This window comes from Oncorhynchus kisutch, linkage group LG22 (genome assembly GCF_002021735.2).
Source record: "Oncorhynchus kisutch isolate 150728-3 linkage group LG22, Okis_V2, whole genome shotgun sequence".
Classification (NCBI taxonomy): Eukaryota; Metazoa; Chordata; class Actinopteri; order Salmoniformes; family Salmonidae; genus Oncorhynchus; species Oncorhynchus kisutch.
The window spans coordinates 50,724,036-50,741,535 of record NC_034195.2 but is presented as its reverse complement, the minus strand read 5'-3'; the positions used below and the strand labels follow the sequence as shown (position 1 = coordinate 50,741,535).

Below are 17,500 nucleotides of genomic sequence, written 5' to 3'. Positions count from 1 at the left end.
GAACAAAACATACATGTATTGTGTAACATGAAGTCCTATGAGTGTCATCTGATGAAGATCATCAAAGGTTAGTGATTAATTTTATCTATATTTCTGCTTTTTGTGATTCCTATCTTTCGCTGTAAAGCACTTTTGAAATCGGACACGATGGGTAGATTAACAAGATCCACAATCACCCAACCTCATCCCCGTTGAGATAGTTTGGGATGAGTTTGACCGCAGAGTGAAGGAAAAGCAGCCAACAAGTGTTCATCAACTCCTTCACGACTGTTGGAAAAGCATTCCTCATGAAACTGGTTGATAGAACGCCAAAAGTGTGCAAAGCTGTCACCAAGGCAAAGGGTGGCTACTTTCAAGAATCTAAAATCTCAAATATATTTTGAATTGTTTAACACTTCTTTGGTTTCTACATGATGCCACGTGTTATTTCATGGTTTTGATGTCTTCACTATTATTATACAATTGTCTTAGTGTTTTGTGTTTTCGTTATATATTTTGGTCAGGCCAGGGTGTGACATGGGTTTACGTGTTGTGTTTCGTATTGGGGTTTTATAGGATTTGGGATTGCTAGGTTTAGGGGTGTGTCTAGTTAGGCTTGGCTGCCTGAAGCGGTTCTTGATCAGCAGTCAGGTGCTTCTCGTTGCCTCTGATTGGGAACCGTATTTAGGTAGCCTGAGTTCGCTTTGTATTTCGTGGGTGATTGTTCCTGTCTCTGTGTAGTTTCACCAGATAGGCTGTAATTAGGTTTCACGTTCCGTTTGTTGTTTTTGTATTTATTAGTTATTTCATGTATCGTCACCATTTCCTTATTAAAGATCATGATTAACCACCACGCTGCATTTCGGTCCGACTCTCTTTCTACAAACGAAGAACGCCGTTACAGAATCACCCACCACATACGGACCGAGCAGCGTGGTAACAGGCAGCGACCGCAGGAAAAGCGAAAGGAGGAATGGACATGGGAGGACGTTATGGACAGCAATTGCATGGAGTGGGCGGCCGACCCAGAGAGAGTGCAGGAGCCCGCATGGGATTCGCTTGAGCAGTGCGAAGAAGGCTATAGGCGAATGGAGTCGAAAAGGAAAACACGGCGGCGCAGAGCGAAACCCGAAAGTCACCCCAAAAAATGTATTGGGGGGGGGGCTCAGGGAGAGAGTGGCAGAGTCAGGAGTCAGACCTGAGCCAACTCTCCCTGTTAATCATGAGGAGCAGCGATATAAGGACTTCTGGTCTTGGGAGATGATATTAGACGGAAGAGGACCCTGGGCTCAGCCTGGTGAATATCGCCGCCCCAAGGAGGAAGCAGAGGCAGCAGGAGATAGGAGCCGGCGATACGAGGGAACACGGTTGGCAAGGAAGCCAGAGAAGCAACCCAAAAAATTATTGGGGGGGGGCTTACAGGGAGTATGGCTATGCCAGGTAGGAGACCTGCGCAAACTCCCTGTGCTTTCCGGTGGGCTAGAGAGACCGGGCAGACACCGTGTTATGCTATGGAGCGCACGGTGTCTCCAGTGCGGGTGCATAGCCCTGTACGGTTCATACCAGCCCTTCGTATTTGCCGGGCTAGAGTGGGCATCGAGCCAGGTAAGCTTGGGCAGGCTCGGTGCTCAAGAGCCCCAGTGCGCCTTCACGGTCCGGTCTATCCAGAGCCACCTCCACACACCAGTCCTCCGGTAGCAGCTCCCCGCACCAGGCTTCCTGTGCGTGTCCTCGCTCCAGTATCACCAGTGCCCGCACCACGCATCAGGCCTACAGTGCGCCTCACCTCTCCTGCTCTGTCGGAGTCTCCCGCCTGTTCAGCGCAGCCAGTGTTTTCCTCCTCTCCTGCGCTGTCGGAGTCTCCCGCCTGTTCAGCGCTATCAGAGCCTTCCTTCTCTACAGCGCTGCCGGAGCCTCCTGCCTGTTTGAAGCAGCTTGAGCTGCCAGCCTGCATGGAGCAGCTAGAGCTGTCAGTCTGCAAGGAACTGCCAGTCTGCAAGGAGCTGCCAGTCTGCAAGGAGCTGCCAGTCTGCAAGGAGCTGTCAGCCTGCAAGGAGCTGCCAGTCTGCAGAGAACTGTCAGTCTGCAAGGAGCTGCCAGTCTGCAAGGAGCTGTCAGCCTGCAAGGAGCTGCCAGTCTGCAGAGAACTGTCAGTCTGCAAGGAGCTGTCAGTCTGCAAGGAGCTGCCAGTCTGCAAGGAGCTGTCAGCCTGCATGGAGCAGTCAGCCTGCATGGAGCAGTCAGAGCTGTCAGTCTGCAAGGAACTGCCAGTCTGCAAGGAACTGCCAGTCTGCAAGGAGCTGCCAGTCTGCAAGGAGCTGTCAGCCTGAAAGGAGCTGCCAGTCTGCAGAGAACTGTCAGTCTGCAAGGAGCTGTCAGTCTGCAAGGAGCTGTCAGTCTGCAAGGAGCTGCCAGTCTGTAAGGAGCTGTCAGTCTGCAAGGAGCTGCCAGTCTGCAAGGAACTGCCAGTCTGCAAGGAGCTGCCAGTCTGCAAGGAGCTGCCAGTCTGCAAGGAGCTGTCAGCCTGCATGGAGCAGTCAGCCTGCATGGAGCAGTCAGAGCTGCCAGTCTGCAGGGAGCTGTCAGTCTGCAAGGAGCTGTCAGTCTGCAAGGAGCTGTCAGCCTGCATGGAGCAGCCAGAGCTGTCGGTCTGCAAAGAGCTGCCAGTCTGCAAGGAGCTGTCAGCCTGCATGGAGCAGTCAGAGCTGTCAGTCTGCATAGAGCAGCTAGATCCGCCAGTCAACCAGAATCTTCCAGATCTGCTAGTCAACCTGAATCTTCCAGATCCGCCAGCCAGCCAGGATCTACCGGAGCCTACTACCTACCTGAGCTTCATCTCAGTACTGGGCTTCCTCTCAGTACTGGGCTTCCTCTCAGTACTGGGCTTCCCCTCAGTTCCGGGCTGCCCCTCAGTTCCGGGCTGCCCCTCAGTTCCGGGCTGCCCCTCAGTCCCGAGCTGCCCCTCAGTCCCGAGCTGCCCCTCAGTCCCGAGCTGCCTCAGTCCCGACCTGCCCCTCAGTCCCGAGCTGCCCCTCAGTCCCGAGCTGCCCCTCAGTCCCGAGCTGCCCCTCAGTCCCAGGTGCTTCTCGTTGCCTCTGATTGGGAACCGTATTTAGGTAGCCTGAGTTCGCTTTGTATTTCGTGGGTGATTGTTCCTGTCTCTGTGTAGTTTCACCAGATAGGCTGTAATTAGGTTTCACGTTCCGTTTGTTGTTTTTGTATTTATTAGTTATTTCATGTATCGTCACCATTTCCTTATTAAAGATCATGATTAACCACCACGCTGCATTTCGGTCCGACTCTCTTTCTACAAACGAAGAACGCCGTTACAACAATGTAGAAAATAGTAAAGATAAAGAAAAACCCTCGAATGAGTAGGTGTGTCCAAACTTTTGACTGGTACTGTATGTGTAACTTGCAATATACTGTATGTATTGTGTATCATTGTAGTAGTATTTATTGGGATCCCCAATTAGCCGCTGCCAAGGCAGCAACTACTCTTCCTGACAAACAGGAAATATAACAGTAAAATAAGTCAAATACATAATATAATATCATAATATACATACCACTACATAGCACTACATAGCACTACATAACACTACATAGCACTACATAGCACTACATAATAATAGATAACACTACATAATACTACCTAGTAATACATAGCACTACATAGCACTACATAGCACTACATAGCACTACATAGCACTACATAACACTACATAATACTAGATAACACTACATAATACTACCTAGTAATACATAGCACTACATAACACTACATGGTACTACATAACACTACATAATACTACATAATACTAGATAACACTACATAATACTACCTAGTAATACATAGTAATACATAACACTACATGGTACTACATAACCCTATGTAATAATACGTAATACTAGATAACACTACATAACACGACGTAATACTACATAATACTACAGAACACTACATACCACTACACAACACTACGTACTACTACATAATACTACGTACTTCTACAGTATGCTACATAACACTACATAGTACTACATTGTACTGCATGACACTACATAACACGACGTAATATGAAATAATACTACATAGCACTACATAATACTACATTTTACAACATAATAATACATAACAATAGAAAATACTACATTTCACTTAAAAATAATACTTTATACTACATTATACTACATAACACTACATAATACTGCATAATACTACATAATGCTACATAATGCTACATAATACTACATAACACTACATAATACTGCATAATACTACATAATGCTACATAATGCTACATAATACTACATAACACTACATAATACTACATTTTACAACATAATAATACATAACAATAGAAAATACTACATTTCACTTAAAAATAATACTTTATACTACATTATACTACATAACACTACATAATACTGCATAGTACTACATAATGCTACATAATGCTACATAATACTTCATAACATGACATAATAGGACATAATACTACATAATACTACTTCAACTCCTACCTCTGCCTCATGCTTCAGAAACGGTAAAGGGTTCCTGTCCTATGAGCTGTCCTATGAGCTGGCTTGCACAAGCCAAGGATTCGGGCAAGGCCACCCAACTACATAAATGTAATACGTAGTACAGTGTAAATCACAGTACAAAATATATATCTGTGTGTCTCTTCACAGTCCCCGTTGGGTCGTAAAGGTTTTTTTTTCTGCTAGCTTGAGTTACCTGGGGTTACCTGAGGTTACCTGGGGTTACCTGGGTTACTTGGGGTTGCAGAGAGTTTCATGAAGTCATTTTCCCAGCCTCTGTTCTGGACCTGGGGACTGTGAAGAGACCTCTGGTTGAATGTCTTGTGTTATACTGATGAGTGTCTGAACTGTGTGTCAACTGCTTGATTCGGTACCTTCAACACATCAATACCTCGCACAAAGACCAATTGTGATGCAATAGTGAGTCAATCACTCCTCAACTTTGAGCCGGGAGAGACTGACATGCGTGTTACTGACATTTTCCCTCTGTGTTCATCTAAGTGTGATACGTGTTGCTCTGTTCTAGACCAACTGTAATCGCCCTATGTTCCTCTTTGCCGCACCTGACCACACAACTGGCCAGTGGTCCAGGTATGACAAAACTAGGGCCTGTAGGACCTGTCTGGTCGACTGAAATGTCAAGAAAGCAGAGCAACACCTTATCATGGACAGATTAGGTTTAGTTTTGAGTGTGTGACTTGTTTTTGAGATATTTAGAACCAGCCTATTGTTAGTTACCCATTCTAGAACTGACAGGAGCTCTATGTTAAACCTATTGTTAGTTACCATTCTAGAACTGACTGGAGCTCTATGTTAAACCTATTGTTAGTTACCCATTCTAGAACTGACTGGAGTTCTATGTTAAACCTATTGTTAGTTACCATTCTAGAACTGACTGGAGCTCTATGTTAAACCTATTGTTAGTTACCATTCTAGAACTGACAGGAGCTCTATGTTAAACCTATTGTTAGTTACCATTCTAGAACTGACTGGAGCTCTATGTTAAACCTATTGTTAGTTACCCATTCTAGAACTGACTGGAGCTCTATGTTAAACCTATTGTTAGTTACCCATTCTAGAACTGACTGGAGCTCTATGTTAAACCTATTGTTAGTTACCCATTCTAGAACTGACTGGAGCTCTATGTTAAACCTATTGTTAGTTACCCATTCTAGAACTGACTGGAGCTCTATGTTAAACCTATTGTTAGTTACCATTCTAGAACTGACTGGAGCTCTATGTTAAACCTATTGTTAGTTACCCATTCTAGAACTGACTGGAGCTCTATGTTAAACCTATTGTTAGTTACCCATTCTAGAACTGACTGGAGCTCTATGTTAAACCTATTGTTAGTTACCATTCTAGAACTGACTGGAGCTCTATGTTAAACCTATTGTTAGTTACCCATTCTAGAACTGACTGGAGTTCTATGTTAAACCTATTGTTAGTTACCCATTCTAGAACTGACTGGAGCTCTATGTTAAACCTATTGTTAGTTACCATTCTAGAACTGACTGGAGCTCTATGTTAAACCTATTGTTAGTTACCATTCTAGAACTGACTGGAGTTCTATGTTAAACCTATTGTTAGTTACCCATTCTAGAACTGACTGGAGCTCTATGTTAAACCTATTGTTAGTTACCATTCTAGAACTGACTGGAGCTCTATGTTAAACCTATTGTTAGTTACCCATTCTAGAACTGACTGGAGCTCTATGTTAAACCTATTGTTAGTTACCATTCTAGAACTGACTGGAGCTCTATGTTAAACCTATTGTTAGTTACCCATTCTAGAACTGACTGGAGTTCTATGTTAAACCTATTGTTAGTTACCCATTCTAGAACTGACTGGAGCTCTATGTTAAACCTATTGTTAGTTACCATTCTAGAACTGACTGGAGCTCTATGTTAAACCTATTGTTAGTTACCATTCTAGAACTGACTGGAGTTCTATGTTAAACCTATTGTTAGTTACCCATTCTAGAACTGACTGGAGCTCTATGTTAAACCTATTGTTAGTTACCATTCTAGAACTGACTGGAGCTCTATGTTAAACCTATTGTTAGTTACCATTCTAGAACTGACTGGAGTTCTATGTTAAACCTATTGTTAGTTACCATTCTAGAACTGACTGGAGTTCTATGTTAAACCTATTGTTAGTTACCCGTTCTAGAACTGACTGGAGTTCTATGTTAAACCTATTGTTAGTTACCCATTCTAGAACTGACTGGAGCTCTATGTTAAACCTATTGTTACTTACCCATTCTAGAACTGACTGGAGTTCTATGTTAAACCTATTGTTAGTTACCCATTCTAGAACTGACTGGAGTTCTACGTTAAACCTATTGTTAGTTACCCATTCTAGAACTGACTGGAGCTCTATGTTAAACCTATTGTTAGTTACCCATTCTAGAACTGACTGGAGCTCTATGTTAAACCTATTGTTAGTTACCATTCTAGAACTGACTGGAGCTCTATGTTAAACCTATTGTTAGTTACCCATTCTAGAACTGACTGGAGCTCTATGTTAAACCTATTGTTAGTTACCATTCTAGAACTGACTGGAGTTGTTTAGGGCGTCATACATTAGATTTATTCTACTGTTGTAGCTGATGTATATACAGTACTGTTGAATCGTCAGTGTACGTATACAAACAGGCTTTATTCAAGGTCAGTGGGAAGGTCCTCCTCGATTGGGTACAGCTCCCCTTCCAGGTAGGAATAGATAGCATGAGTGAGTGACAGTCTGTTTGTGCTATCATGCCAGCTCTTTATCACTCATTGCCGTTCCTAACGTTTTGTTTGACAATAACAGCAACGGAGTAGGCAAGAACACAAACAGATCTGGGACCAGCTTTAATGGAAAGATGCAGGAAAAGCATGAGGAAGAGTCCTGCCCTAGTGCCTAATCTACTGCCAGTCTTTCCCAAGCTGTCCATTCTGTTGCCTATCTAAAACACAACGTGGACCACAATGGAAATAAGTATAATATATGTATTTGTGTGTACAGTATGTACCGTAGGTTTACTTGGCTGAGGCACCGCTTTGTGTGTGTTAAATCTGTCAAATAAAATGAAATATACAATTCTTCCAGCCCCTGCACCGTCCGCGCCTCGCTCCCCTGGGCGTCAACCTGGGAGACGCCTACATCTGCTCCGACTCAGAGGAGGGATCTGAGAAGATAGGGGAGAGGACCAATACCTTACCTAAGGTGAGATCAGATGCATGGTGGGAAAGGGAGAGGGGGAGAGGAGTGGCCTGAGAAGACAGGTGAGAGGACCAATACCTTACCAAAGGTGAGATCAGATGCATGGTGGGAAAGGGAGAGGGGGAGAGGATTGGCCTGAGAAGGGGGGGACCAATATACTCTACCTAAGGAGAGAAGGGTCCTGACTGCTATACAGAGCCTTCAGAAAGTATTCACACCCCTTGACTTTTTACACGTTTTGTTTTTTTACAAAGTGGAATTAAACTTGATAAAATTTACATTTTTGGTCAACAATCCATACAAAATACTCTGTAATGTCAAAGTGAACATTTTACATTTGTAAAAACGAATATGTCTTGATTAGATACAGTGGGGCAAAAAAGTATTTAGTCAGCCACCAATTGTGCAAGTTCTCCCACTTAAAAAGATGAGAGAGGCCTGTAATTGTCATCATAGGTACACTTTGACAGACAAAAAAAAAATCCAGAAAATCACATTGTAGGATTTTTTATGAATTTATTTGCAAATTATGGTGGAAAATAAGAAATGCAACTTTGACTTTGGTTATCACTTGTAGCGCCGCGATGTCATAGTGTGAAATATGTTGTTGAATCAGTGATTCGTCATTGTTATAACCCTCCCTAACATGACTTATTGTCACACCCTGACCATAGTTTACTTTGTATATTTCTATGTTTTGGTTGGTCAGGGTGTGAGCTGAGTGGGCATTCTATGTTTCATGTCTAGTTTGTCTATTTCTATGTCTGGCCTGATATGGTTCTCAATCAGAGGAAGGTGTTAGTCATTGTCTCTGATTGGGAACCATATTTAGGTAGTCTGGGTTTCACTGTGTGTTGGTGGGTGATTGTTCCTGTCTCTGTGTTTTCACCAGATAGGGCTGTTTCGGTTTTCGTTACGTTTCCACGTTTGTTGTTTTTGTAGTTTTTGTATTGATTCGTGTTTTACGTTTGTTGATTAAACATGGATCGCAATCTACACGCCGCATTTTGGTCCGACTCTCCTTCACCAAAAGAGAACCGTTACAGAATCACCCACCGCAACAGGACCAAGTGGCATGGTAACAGGCAACAGCAGCAGCAGGTGCAGCGTGACAAGAATTCTGGACTTGGGAGGAAATCCTCGACGGGAGAGGAACCTGGGCTAAACCAGGGGAGTGTAGCCGCCCCAAGGGGCAGCGAGAGAAGGACTGGACATGGGAGGACGAACTAGACGGTGAAGGACCCTGGGCTCAGCCTGGAGAATATCGCCGCCCCAAGGAAGAACTGGAGGCGGCGAAGCTGAAAGGCGCAGGTATGAGGAGGCAGCACGGCGACGCGGATGGAAGCCTGAGAGTCAGCCCCAAAAATGTATTGGGGGGGGGCTCACAGGGAGTATGGCTATGCCAGGTAGGAGACCTGCGCAAACTCCCTGTGCTTACCGGGGGGCTAGAGAGACCGGGCAGGCACCGTGTTATGCTGTGGTGCGCACGGTGTCTCCAGTGCGGGTGCATAGCCCGGTGCTGTATATTCCAGCTCCGCGTATCGGCCGGGCTAGATTGAGCGTCGAGCCAAATGCCATGAAGCCGGCTCTACGCATCTGGTCCCCAGTGCGTCTCCTTGGGCCGGCTCACATGGCACCAGCCTTGGGCTCGGTGTCTCCGGTTCGCCTGCAAAGCCCAGTGCGGGCTATTCCACCTCGCCGCACTGGCAGGGCGACCGAGAGCATTCAACCAGGTAAGGTTGGGCAGGCTCGGTGCTCAAGAGCTCCAGTGAGCCTGCACGGTCCGGTCTATCCAGTACCCTCTCCACACCCCAGCCCTCCGGTAGCAGCTCCCCGCACCAGGCTTCCTGTGCGTGTTCTCGGTCCAGTACCACCAGTGCCAGCACCACGCATCAGGCCTGCAGTGCGCCTCACCTCTCCAGCGCTGCCAGAGCCTTCCTTCTCTCCTGCGCTGTCGGAGTCTCCCGCCTGTTCAGCGCTACCAGACCCTTTCTCCTCTCCTGCGCTGCCGGAGTCTCCCGCCTGTTTAGCGCTACCAGAGCCTTCCGCCTCTACAGCGCTGCTGGAGTCTCCCGCCTGTTCAGCGCTACCAGAGCCTTTCTCCTCTCCTGCGCTGCCGGAGTCTCCTGCCTGTTTAGCGTAGCCAGAGCTGCCAGCCTGCATGGAGCAGCCAGAGCTGCCAGTCTGCATGGAGCAGCCAGAGCTGCCAGTCTGCATGGAGCAGCCAGAGCTGCCAGTCTGCAAGGAGCTGCCAGTCTGCAAGGAGCTGCCAGAGCTGCAAGTCTGCATGGAGCAGCCAGAGCCGCCAGTCAGCATGGAGCAGCCAGAGCCGTCAGTCTGCCAGGATCCGCCAGTCAGCCAGACTCTTCCAGATCCGCCAGTCAGCCAGACTCTTCCAGATCCGCCAGTCATCCAGACTCTTCCAGATCCGCCAGTCAGCCAGGCTATTCCAGATCCGCCAGTCAGCCAGACTATTCCAGATCCGCCAGTCAGCCAGACTCTTCCAGATCCGCCAGTCAGCCAGACTCTTCCAGATCCGCCAGTCAGCCAGAATCTTCCAGATCTGCCAGTCAGCCAGGATCCGCCAGTCAGCCAGACTCTTCCAGATCCGCCAGTCTGCCAGACTCTTCCAGATCCGCCAGTCAGCCAGACTCTTCCAGATCCGCCAGTCTGCCAGACTCTTCCAGATCCGCCAGTCTGCCAGACTCTTCCAGATCCGCCAGTCTGCCAGACTCTTCCAGATCCGCCAGTGTGCCAGACTCTTCCAGATCCGCCAGTCAGCCAGACTCTTCCAGATCCGCCAGTCAGCCAGACTCTTCCAGATCCGCCAGTCAGCCAGGATCTGCCAGAGCCTTCCTCCTCTCCTGTGCTGCTGGAGTCTGAAGACCCCCTCTGTCCCGAGCTGCCCCTCTGTCCCGAGCTGCCCCTCTGTCCCGAGCTGCCCCTCTGTCCCGTGTTATTAAGTAGGGTTGCCGTGGCTAGGAGGTCACGGAAGCGGACAAGGTGGGGGAAGACTACGGTGAAGTGGGGGCCACGTCCAGCACCAGAGCCGCCACCGCGGACAGATGCCCACCCAGACCCTCCCCTATAGGTTCAGGTTTTGCGGCCGGAGTCCGCACCTTGGGGGGGGGGGTACTGTCACACCCTGACCATAGTTTACTTTGTATATTTCTATGTTTTGGTTGGTCAGGGTGTGAGCTGAGTGGGCATTCTATGTTTCATGTCTAGTTTGTCTATTTCTATGTCTGGCCTGATATGGTTCTCAATCAGAGGAAGGTGTTAGTCATTGTCTCTGATTGGGAACCATATTTAGGTAGTCTGGGTTTCACTGTGTGTTTTCACCAGATAGGGCTGTTTCGGTTTTCGTTACGTTTCCACGTTTGTTGTTTTTGTAGTTTTTGTATTGATTCGTGTTTTACGTTTGTTGATTAAACATGGATCGCAATCTACACGCCGCATTTTGGTCCGACTCTCCTTCACCAAAAGAGAACCGTTACACTTATGGCCTACGTAACAATGTACACGCACATGTTCATGTTTTATTGTCTGGCTAATGAGCAAGAGTACTCCCCTGCTTTTAACTTTTTACCGTCAAAGAAAAGACTGTATTTTCATAGAGTTTCTTGTGGAAAAAAAATATGTCTGGTGCTTAGAGGGGGGGGGGGGTTCTCCTTCTCGTTCTCTCTTTCATTTAAACAGCTGTGTCAACATGACAGATTTTCAGAAGCAGGCAGAGAGAGAGATGGAGAGAGAGATGGAGCGAGAGAGCGAGTGAGTGAGAGAGATTTGTTGATTTCAAAAAAGCTTTTGACTCAATTTGTCATGAGGGTCTGCTTAAACACCATATATTTTATTTATTTTATTTTATTTTACCTTTATTTAACCAGGTAGGCAAGTTGAGAACAAGTTCTCATTTACAATTGCGACCTGGCCAAGATAAAGCAAAGCAGTTCGACAGATAAAACGACACAGAGTTACACATGGAGTAAAAACAAACATACAGTCAATAATGCAGTATAAACAAGTCTATATACAATGTGAGCAAATGAGGTGAGAAGGGAGGTAAAGGCAAAAAAGGCCATGATGGCAAAGTAAATACAATATAGCAAGTAAAATACTGGAATGGTAGTTTAGCAATGGAAGAATGAGCAAAGTAGAAATAAAAAAATAATGGGGTGCAAAGGAGCAAAATAAATAAAAATTAAATACAGTTGGGAAAGAGGTAGTTGTTTGGGCTAAATTATAGGTGGGCTATGTACAGGTGCAGTAATCTGTGAGCTGCTCTGACAGTTGGTGCTTAAAGCTAGTGAGGGAGATAAGTGTTTCCAGTTTCAGAGATTTTTGTAGTTCGTTCCAGTCATTGGCAGCAGAGAACTGGAAGGAGAGGCGGCCAAAGAAAGAATTGGTTTTGGGGGTGACTAGAGAGATATACCTGCTGGAGCGTGTGCTACAGGTGGGAGATGCTATGGTGACCAGCGAGCTGAGATAAGGGGGGACTTTACCTAGCAGGGTCTTGTAGATGACATGGAGCCAGTGGGTTTGGCGACGAGTATGAAGCGAGGGCCAGCCAACGAGAGCGTACAGGTCGCAATGGTGGGTAGTATATGGGGCTTTGGTGATAAAACGGATTGCACTGTGATAGACTGCATCCAATTTGTTGAGTAGGGTATTGGAGGCTATTTTGTAAATGACATCGCCAAAGTCGAGGATTGGTAGGATGGTCAGTTTTACAAGGGTATGTTTGGCAGCATGAGTGAAGGATGCTTTGTTGCGAAATAGGAAGCCAATTCTAGATTTAACTTTGGATTGGAGATGTTTGATATGGGTCTGGAAGGAGAGTTTACAATCTAACCAGACACCTAAGTATTTGTAGTTGTCCACGTATTCTAAGTCAGAGCCGTCCAGAGTAGTGATGTTGGACAGGCGGGTAGGTGCAGGTAGCGATCGGTTGAAGAGCATGCATTTAGTTTTACTTGTATTTAAGAGCAATTGGAGGCCACGGAAGGAGAGTTGTATGGCATTGAAGCTTGCCTGGAGGGTTGTTAACACAGTGTCCAAAGAAGGGCCGGAAGTATACAGAATGGTGTCGTCTGCGTAGAGGTGGATCAGGGACTCACCAGCAGCAAGAGCGACCTCATTGATGTATACAGAGAAGAGAGTCGGTCCAAGAATTGAACCCTGTGGCACCCCCATAGAGACTGCCAGAGGTCCGGACAGCAGACCCTCCGATTTGACACACTGAACTCTATCAGAGAAGTAGTTGGTGAACCAGGCGAGGCAATCATTTGAGAAACCAAGGCTGTCGAGTCTGCCGATGAGGATATGGTGATTGACAGAGTCGAAAGCCTTGGCCAGATCAATGAATACGGCTGCACAGTAATGTTTCTTATCGATGGCGGTTAAGATATCGTTTAGGACCTTGAGCGTGGCTGAGGTGCACCCATGACCAGCTCTGAAACCAGATTGCATAGCAGAGAAGGTATGGTGAGATTCGAAATGGTCGGTAATCTGTTTGTTGACTTGGCTTTCGAAGACCTTAGAAAGGCACGGTAGGATAGATATAGGTCTGTAGCAGTTTGGGTCAAGAGTGTCCCCCCCTTTGAAGAGGGGGATGACCGCAGCTGCTTTCCAATCTTTGGGAATCTCAGACGACACGAAAGAGAGGTTGAACAGGCTAGTAATAGGGGTGGCAACAATTTCGGCAGATAATTTTAGAAAGAAAGGGTCCAGATTGTCTAGCCCGGCTGATTTGTAGGGGTCCAGATTTTGCAGCTCTTTCAGAACATCAGCTGAATGGATTTGGGAGAAGGAGAAATGGGGAAGGCTTGGGCGAGTTGCTGTTGGGGGTGCAGTGCTGTTGTCCGGGGTAGGAGTAGCCAGGTGGAAAGCATGGCCAGCCGTAGAAAAATGCTTATTGAAATTCTCAATTATGGTGGATTTATCAGTGGTGACAGTGTTTCCTATCTTCAGTGCAGTGGGCAGCTGGGAGGAGGTGTTCTTATTCTCCATGGACTTTACAGTGTCCCAGAACTTTTTTGAGTTAGTGTTGCAGGAAGCAAATTTCTGCTTGAAAAAGCTAGCCTTGGCTTTTCTAACTGCCTGTGTATAATGATTTCTAGCTTCCCTGAACAGCTGCATATCACGGGGGCTGTTCGATGCTAATGCAGAACGCCATAGGATGTTTTTGTGTTGGTTAAGGGCAGTCAGGTCTGGGGAGAACCAAGGGCTATATCTGTTCCTGGTTCTAAATTTCTTGAATGGGGCATGTTTATTTAGGATGGTTAGGAAGGCATTTTTAAAAAATATCCAGGCATCCTCTACTGACGGGATGAGATCAATATCCTTCCAGGATACCCCGGCCAGGTCGATTAGAAAGGCCTGCTCGCAGAAGTGTTTCAGGGAGCGTTTTACAGTGATGAGTGGAGGTCGTTTGACCGCTGACCCATTACGGATGCAGGCAATGAGGCAGTGATCGCTGAGATCTTGGTTGAAGACAGCCGAGGTGTATTTAGAGGGGAAGTTTAGATTGTAGGATGGCTGGGGTGTTAAGCATGTTCCAGTTTAGGTCGCCTAGCAGCACGAACTCTGAAGATAGATGGGGGGCAATCAGTTCACATATGGTGTCCAGAGCACAGCTGGGGGCAGAGGGTGGTCTATAGCAGGCGGCAACGGTGAGAGACTTGTTTTTAGAGAGGTGGATTTTTAAAAGTAGAAGTTCAAATTGTTTGGGTACAGACCTGGATAGTAGGACAGAACTCTGCAGGCTATCTTTGCAGTAGATTGCAACACCGCCCCCTTTGGCAGTTCTATCTTGTCTGAAAATGTTGTAGTTTGGAATTAAAATGTCTGAGTTTTTGGTGGTCTTCCTAAGCCAGGATTCAGACACAGCTAGAACATCCGGGTTGGCAGAGTGTGCTAAAGCAGTGAATAGAACAAACTTAGGGAGGAGGCTTCTAATGTTAACATGCATGAAACCAAGGCTATTACGGTTACAGAAGTCGTCAAAAGAGAGCGCCTGGGGAATAGGAGTGGAGCTAGGCACTGCAGGGCCTGGATTCACCTCTACATCGCCAGAGGAACATAGGAGGAGTAGAATAAGGGTACGGCTAAAAGCTATGAGAATTGGTCGTCTAGAACGTCTGGAACATAGAGTAAAAGGAGGTTTCTGGGGGCGATAAAATAGCATCAAGGTATAATGTACAGACAAATGTATGGTAGGATGTGAATACAGTGGAGGTAAACCTAGGTATTGAGTGATGAAGAGAGAGATATTGTCTCTAGAAACATCGTTGAAACCAGGAGATGTCATTGCATGTGTGGGTGGTGGAACTAATAGGTTGGATAAGGTATAGTGAGCAGGACTAGAGGCTCTACAGTGAAATAAGCCAATAAACACTAACCAGAACAGAAATGGACAAGACATATTGACATTAAGGAGAGGCATGCTTAGTCGAGTGATCAAAAGGGTCCGGTGAGTGGAGAGGTTGGTTGGTGATTTAGACAGCTAGCCAGGGCATCGGTAGCAAGCTAGCATAGGATGGAGGTCTGTTGTTAGCTACCTCTTGCGTTCCGTCAGTAGATTAGTGGGGTTCCGTGTGGTAGAGGGGATTAATCCAAATCACACAACAACAACAAAACAATAGATATAGTTATAGAGGCCCAAGAAGAAAACATAATAATATTTTTTTTTTTTTAAAGCCGGTAAGACAGCTAACGGTTAGCAGGCCGCAGATGGGCGTTCAGGTAACGTCGCGACGGAGAAGCCAGCCGAATAACTCCTTCGGGTAGATAACGTCGGCAGTCCAGTTGTGAAGGCCCGGTGGGGCTCCGCGAAGGCAGTAAAACGGGTCCGGATAGGTGACTGCAGCCCAGGTGTGATTGATGGAACTCAGGAGTGATTGACGGAGCTTGCTAGCTCCGGAATAATTGATGTTTGCTCCGGAATCGACGAAGGCCGATAGTCACACGGATAGCAGCTAGCTAGCTGTGAGATCCGGGTATGAATGTCCAGAGAGCAGTCGAAATCCAGGGACATGGAGAGAAAAATTGGTCCGGTATGTTCCGTTCCGAGCCGCGCTGCGCCGTACAGAACTGGCGATAGATTTTCGAGCTAAAGGATAGCTGATGACCACAAACCGTGGTTAGCTGAATACTAACGATTTGCCAGTAAAGGAGCTAACTAGCTTCTGGATTAGCTTCTGGCTAGTTTCAGGCTAGCTTCTTGGAGTTTCTGGCTAGCTTCTTGGAGGATTACAGATCTGAGGTAAATAATACTTTTTTATAAATATACATTGGTGAGGCGGGTTGCAGGAGAGTGTTTTGAAGATGAGTTGATGGAAAATAAAAATAAAATGTATGTGAAAAAGTTGTAAATATATATATATATACAGGACACGACAAGACGAGGACAAAAGACGTCTGAACTGCTATGCCACCTTGGTGAACAAAGCAGATATAATGCAGAGCAGAATTAGGCCGATACCCGTTAACTATCACAATCCAGAAAAGAGACATTAAATTCTACAGTCATCTAAAAGGAAGCAATTCCCAAACCTTCCATAACAAATCCATCACCTATAGAGAAATTAACCTGGAGAAGAGTCCCCCAAGCAAGCTGGTCCTGGGGCTCTGTTCACAAACACAAACAGAACCCACAGAGCCCCAGGACGGCAACACAATTAGACCCAACCAAATCATGAGATTTGACACACTGGAAAGGATTAACAAAAACACAGAGCAAACTAGAATACGATTTGGCCCTGAACAGAGAGTACACAGTGGCAGAATACCTGGCCACCGTGACTGCCCCAAACTTAAGGAACGCTTTGACTATGTACAGACTCAGTGAGCCTTGCTATTGAGAAGGCCGCCGAAGGCAGACATGGCTCTCAAGAGAAGACAGACTATGTGCACACTGCCCACAGGTGGAAACTGAGCTGCACTTCCTAACCTCCTGCCCAATGTATGACTATATTAGAGACACATATTTCCTTCAGATTACACAGACCCACAAAGAATTCAAAAACAAATCCAATCTTGATAAACTCCCATATCTACTGGGTGAAATACAACAGTGTGCCATCTTGCAGCAATATATGTGACCTGTTGCCACAAGAAAAGTGCAACCAGTGAAGAACAAACACCATTGTAAATACGACCCATATTTGTGTTTATTTATTTTCCCCTTTGTACTAAACTATTTGCACATCGTTACAACACTCTATACATACATAATATGACATTTATAATGTCTTAATTCTTTTGGAACTTTTGTGAGTGTAATGTTTACTGTTCATTTAAAAACACTTTTATTTCATTTCTTTTTTGTTTATTATGTGTTTCACTGGATTTGGTAATGTTAACATATGTTTCCCAGGCCAATAAAGACCCTTGAATTGATAGAGAGAGACAGAGACAGATGCAGAGAGAGAAAGAGAGAGAAAGAGATGTGTAGAAGCAGACAAGAGAGGGATGTGAGGGATGAGAGGGATGAGGGATATGAGGGATGAGAGGGATGACAGTTTATGTATTTACAGACAGGAGGACTCCCTGTTGATACGTTGATCATTTATCTGAAGGATTAAATATCTAAACTCTTTCCCCTCTACTTCCCTTTGGTCTCCCTCTATTCCCTCTCTCCTAACGCCCCCCAACCCCCACGGTGTGTGTGTGTGTGTGTGTGTGGTCGGTCGACTGTTCCCTCTTCCATGAGTGATCAAACCAGTCTCAGAGCTGACAGAATGATAGTTTTAGCTCGTCTGTATGAAGC

At 46.0% G+C, this 17,500-nt stretch overlaps 1 protein-coding gene across 1 annotated transcript in view; it reads left to right on the top strand.

Moving 5' to 3' along the window:
- LOC109867058 (cGMP-inhibited 3',5'-cyclic phosphodiesterase A) overlaps positions 1-17,500 on the top strand; it is a 242,096-nt gene that overhangs the window by 189,395 nt on the left and 35,201 nt on the right. The window contains exon 4 of the mRNA XM_031801186.1: positions 7,618-7,734. Coding sequence (XP_031657046.1) covers positions 7,618-7,734 — 117 coding nt within the window. The remainder of the gene's footprint in view (positions 1-7,617; positions 7,735-17,500) is intronic.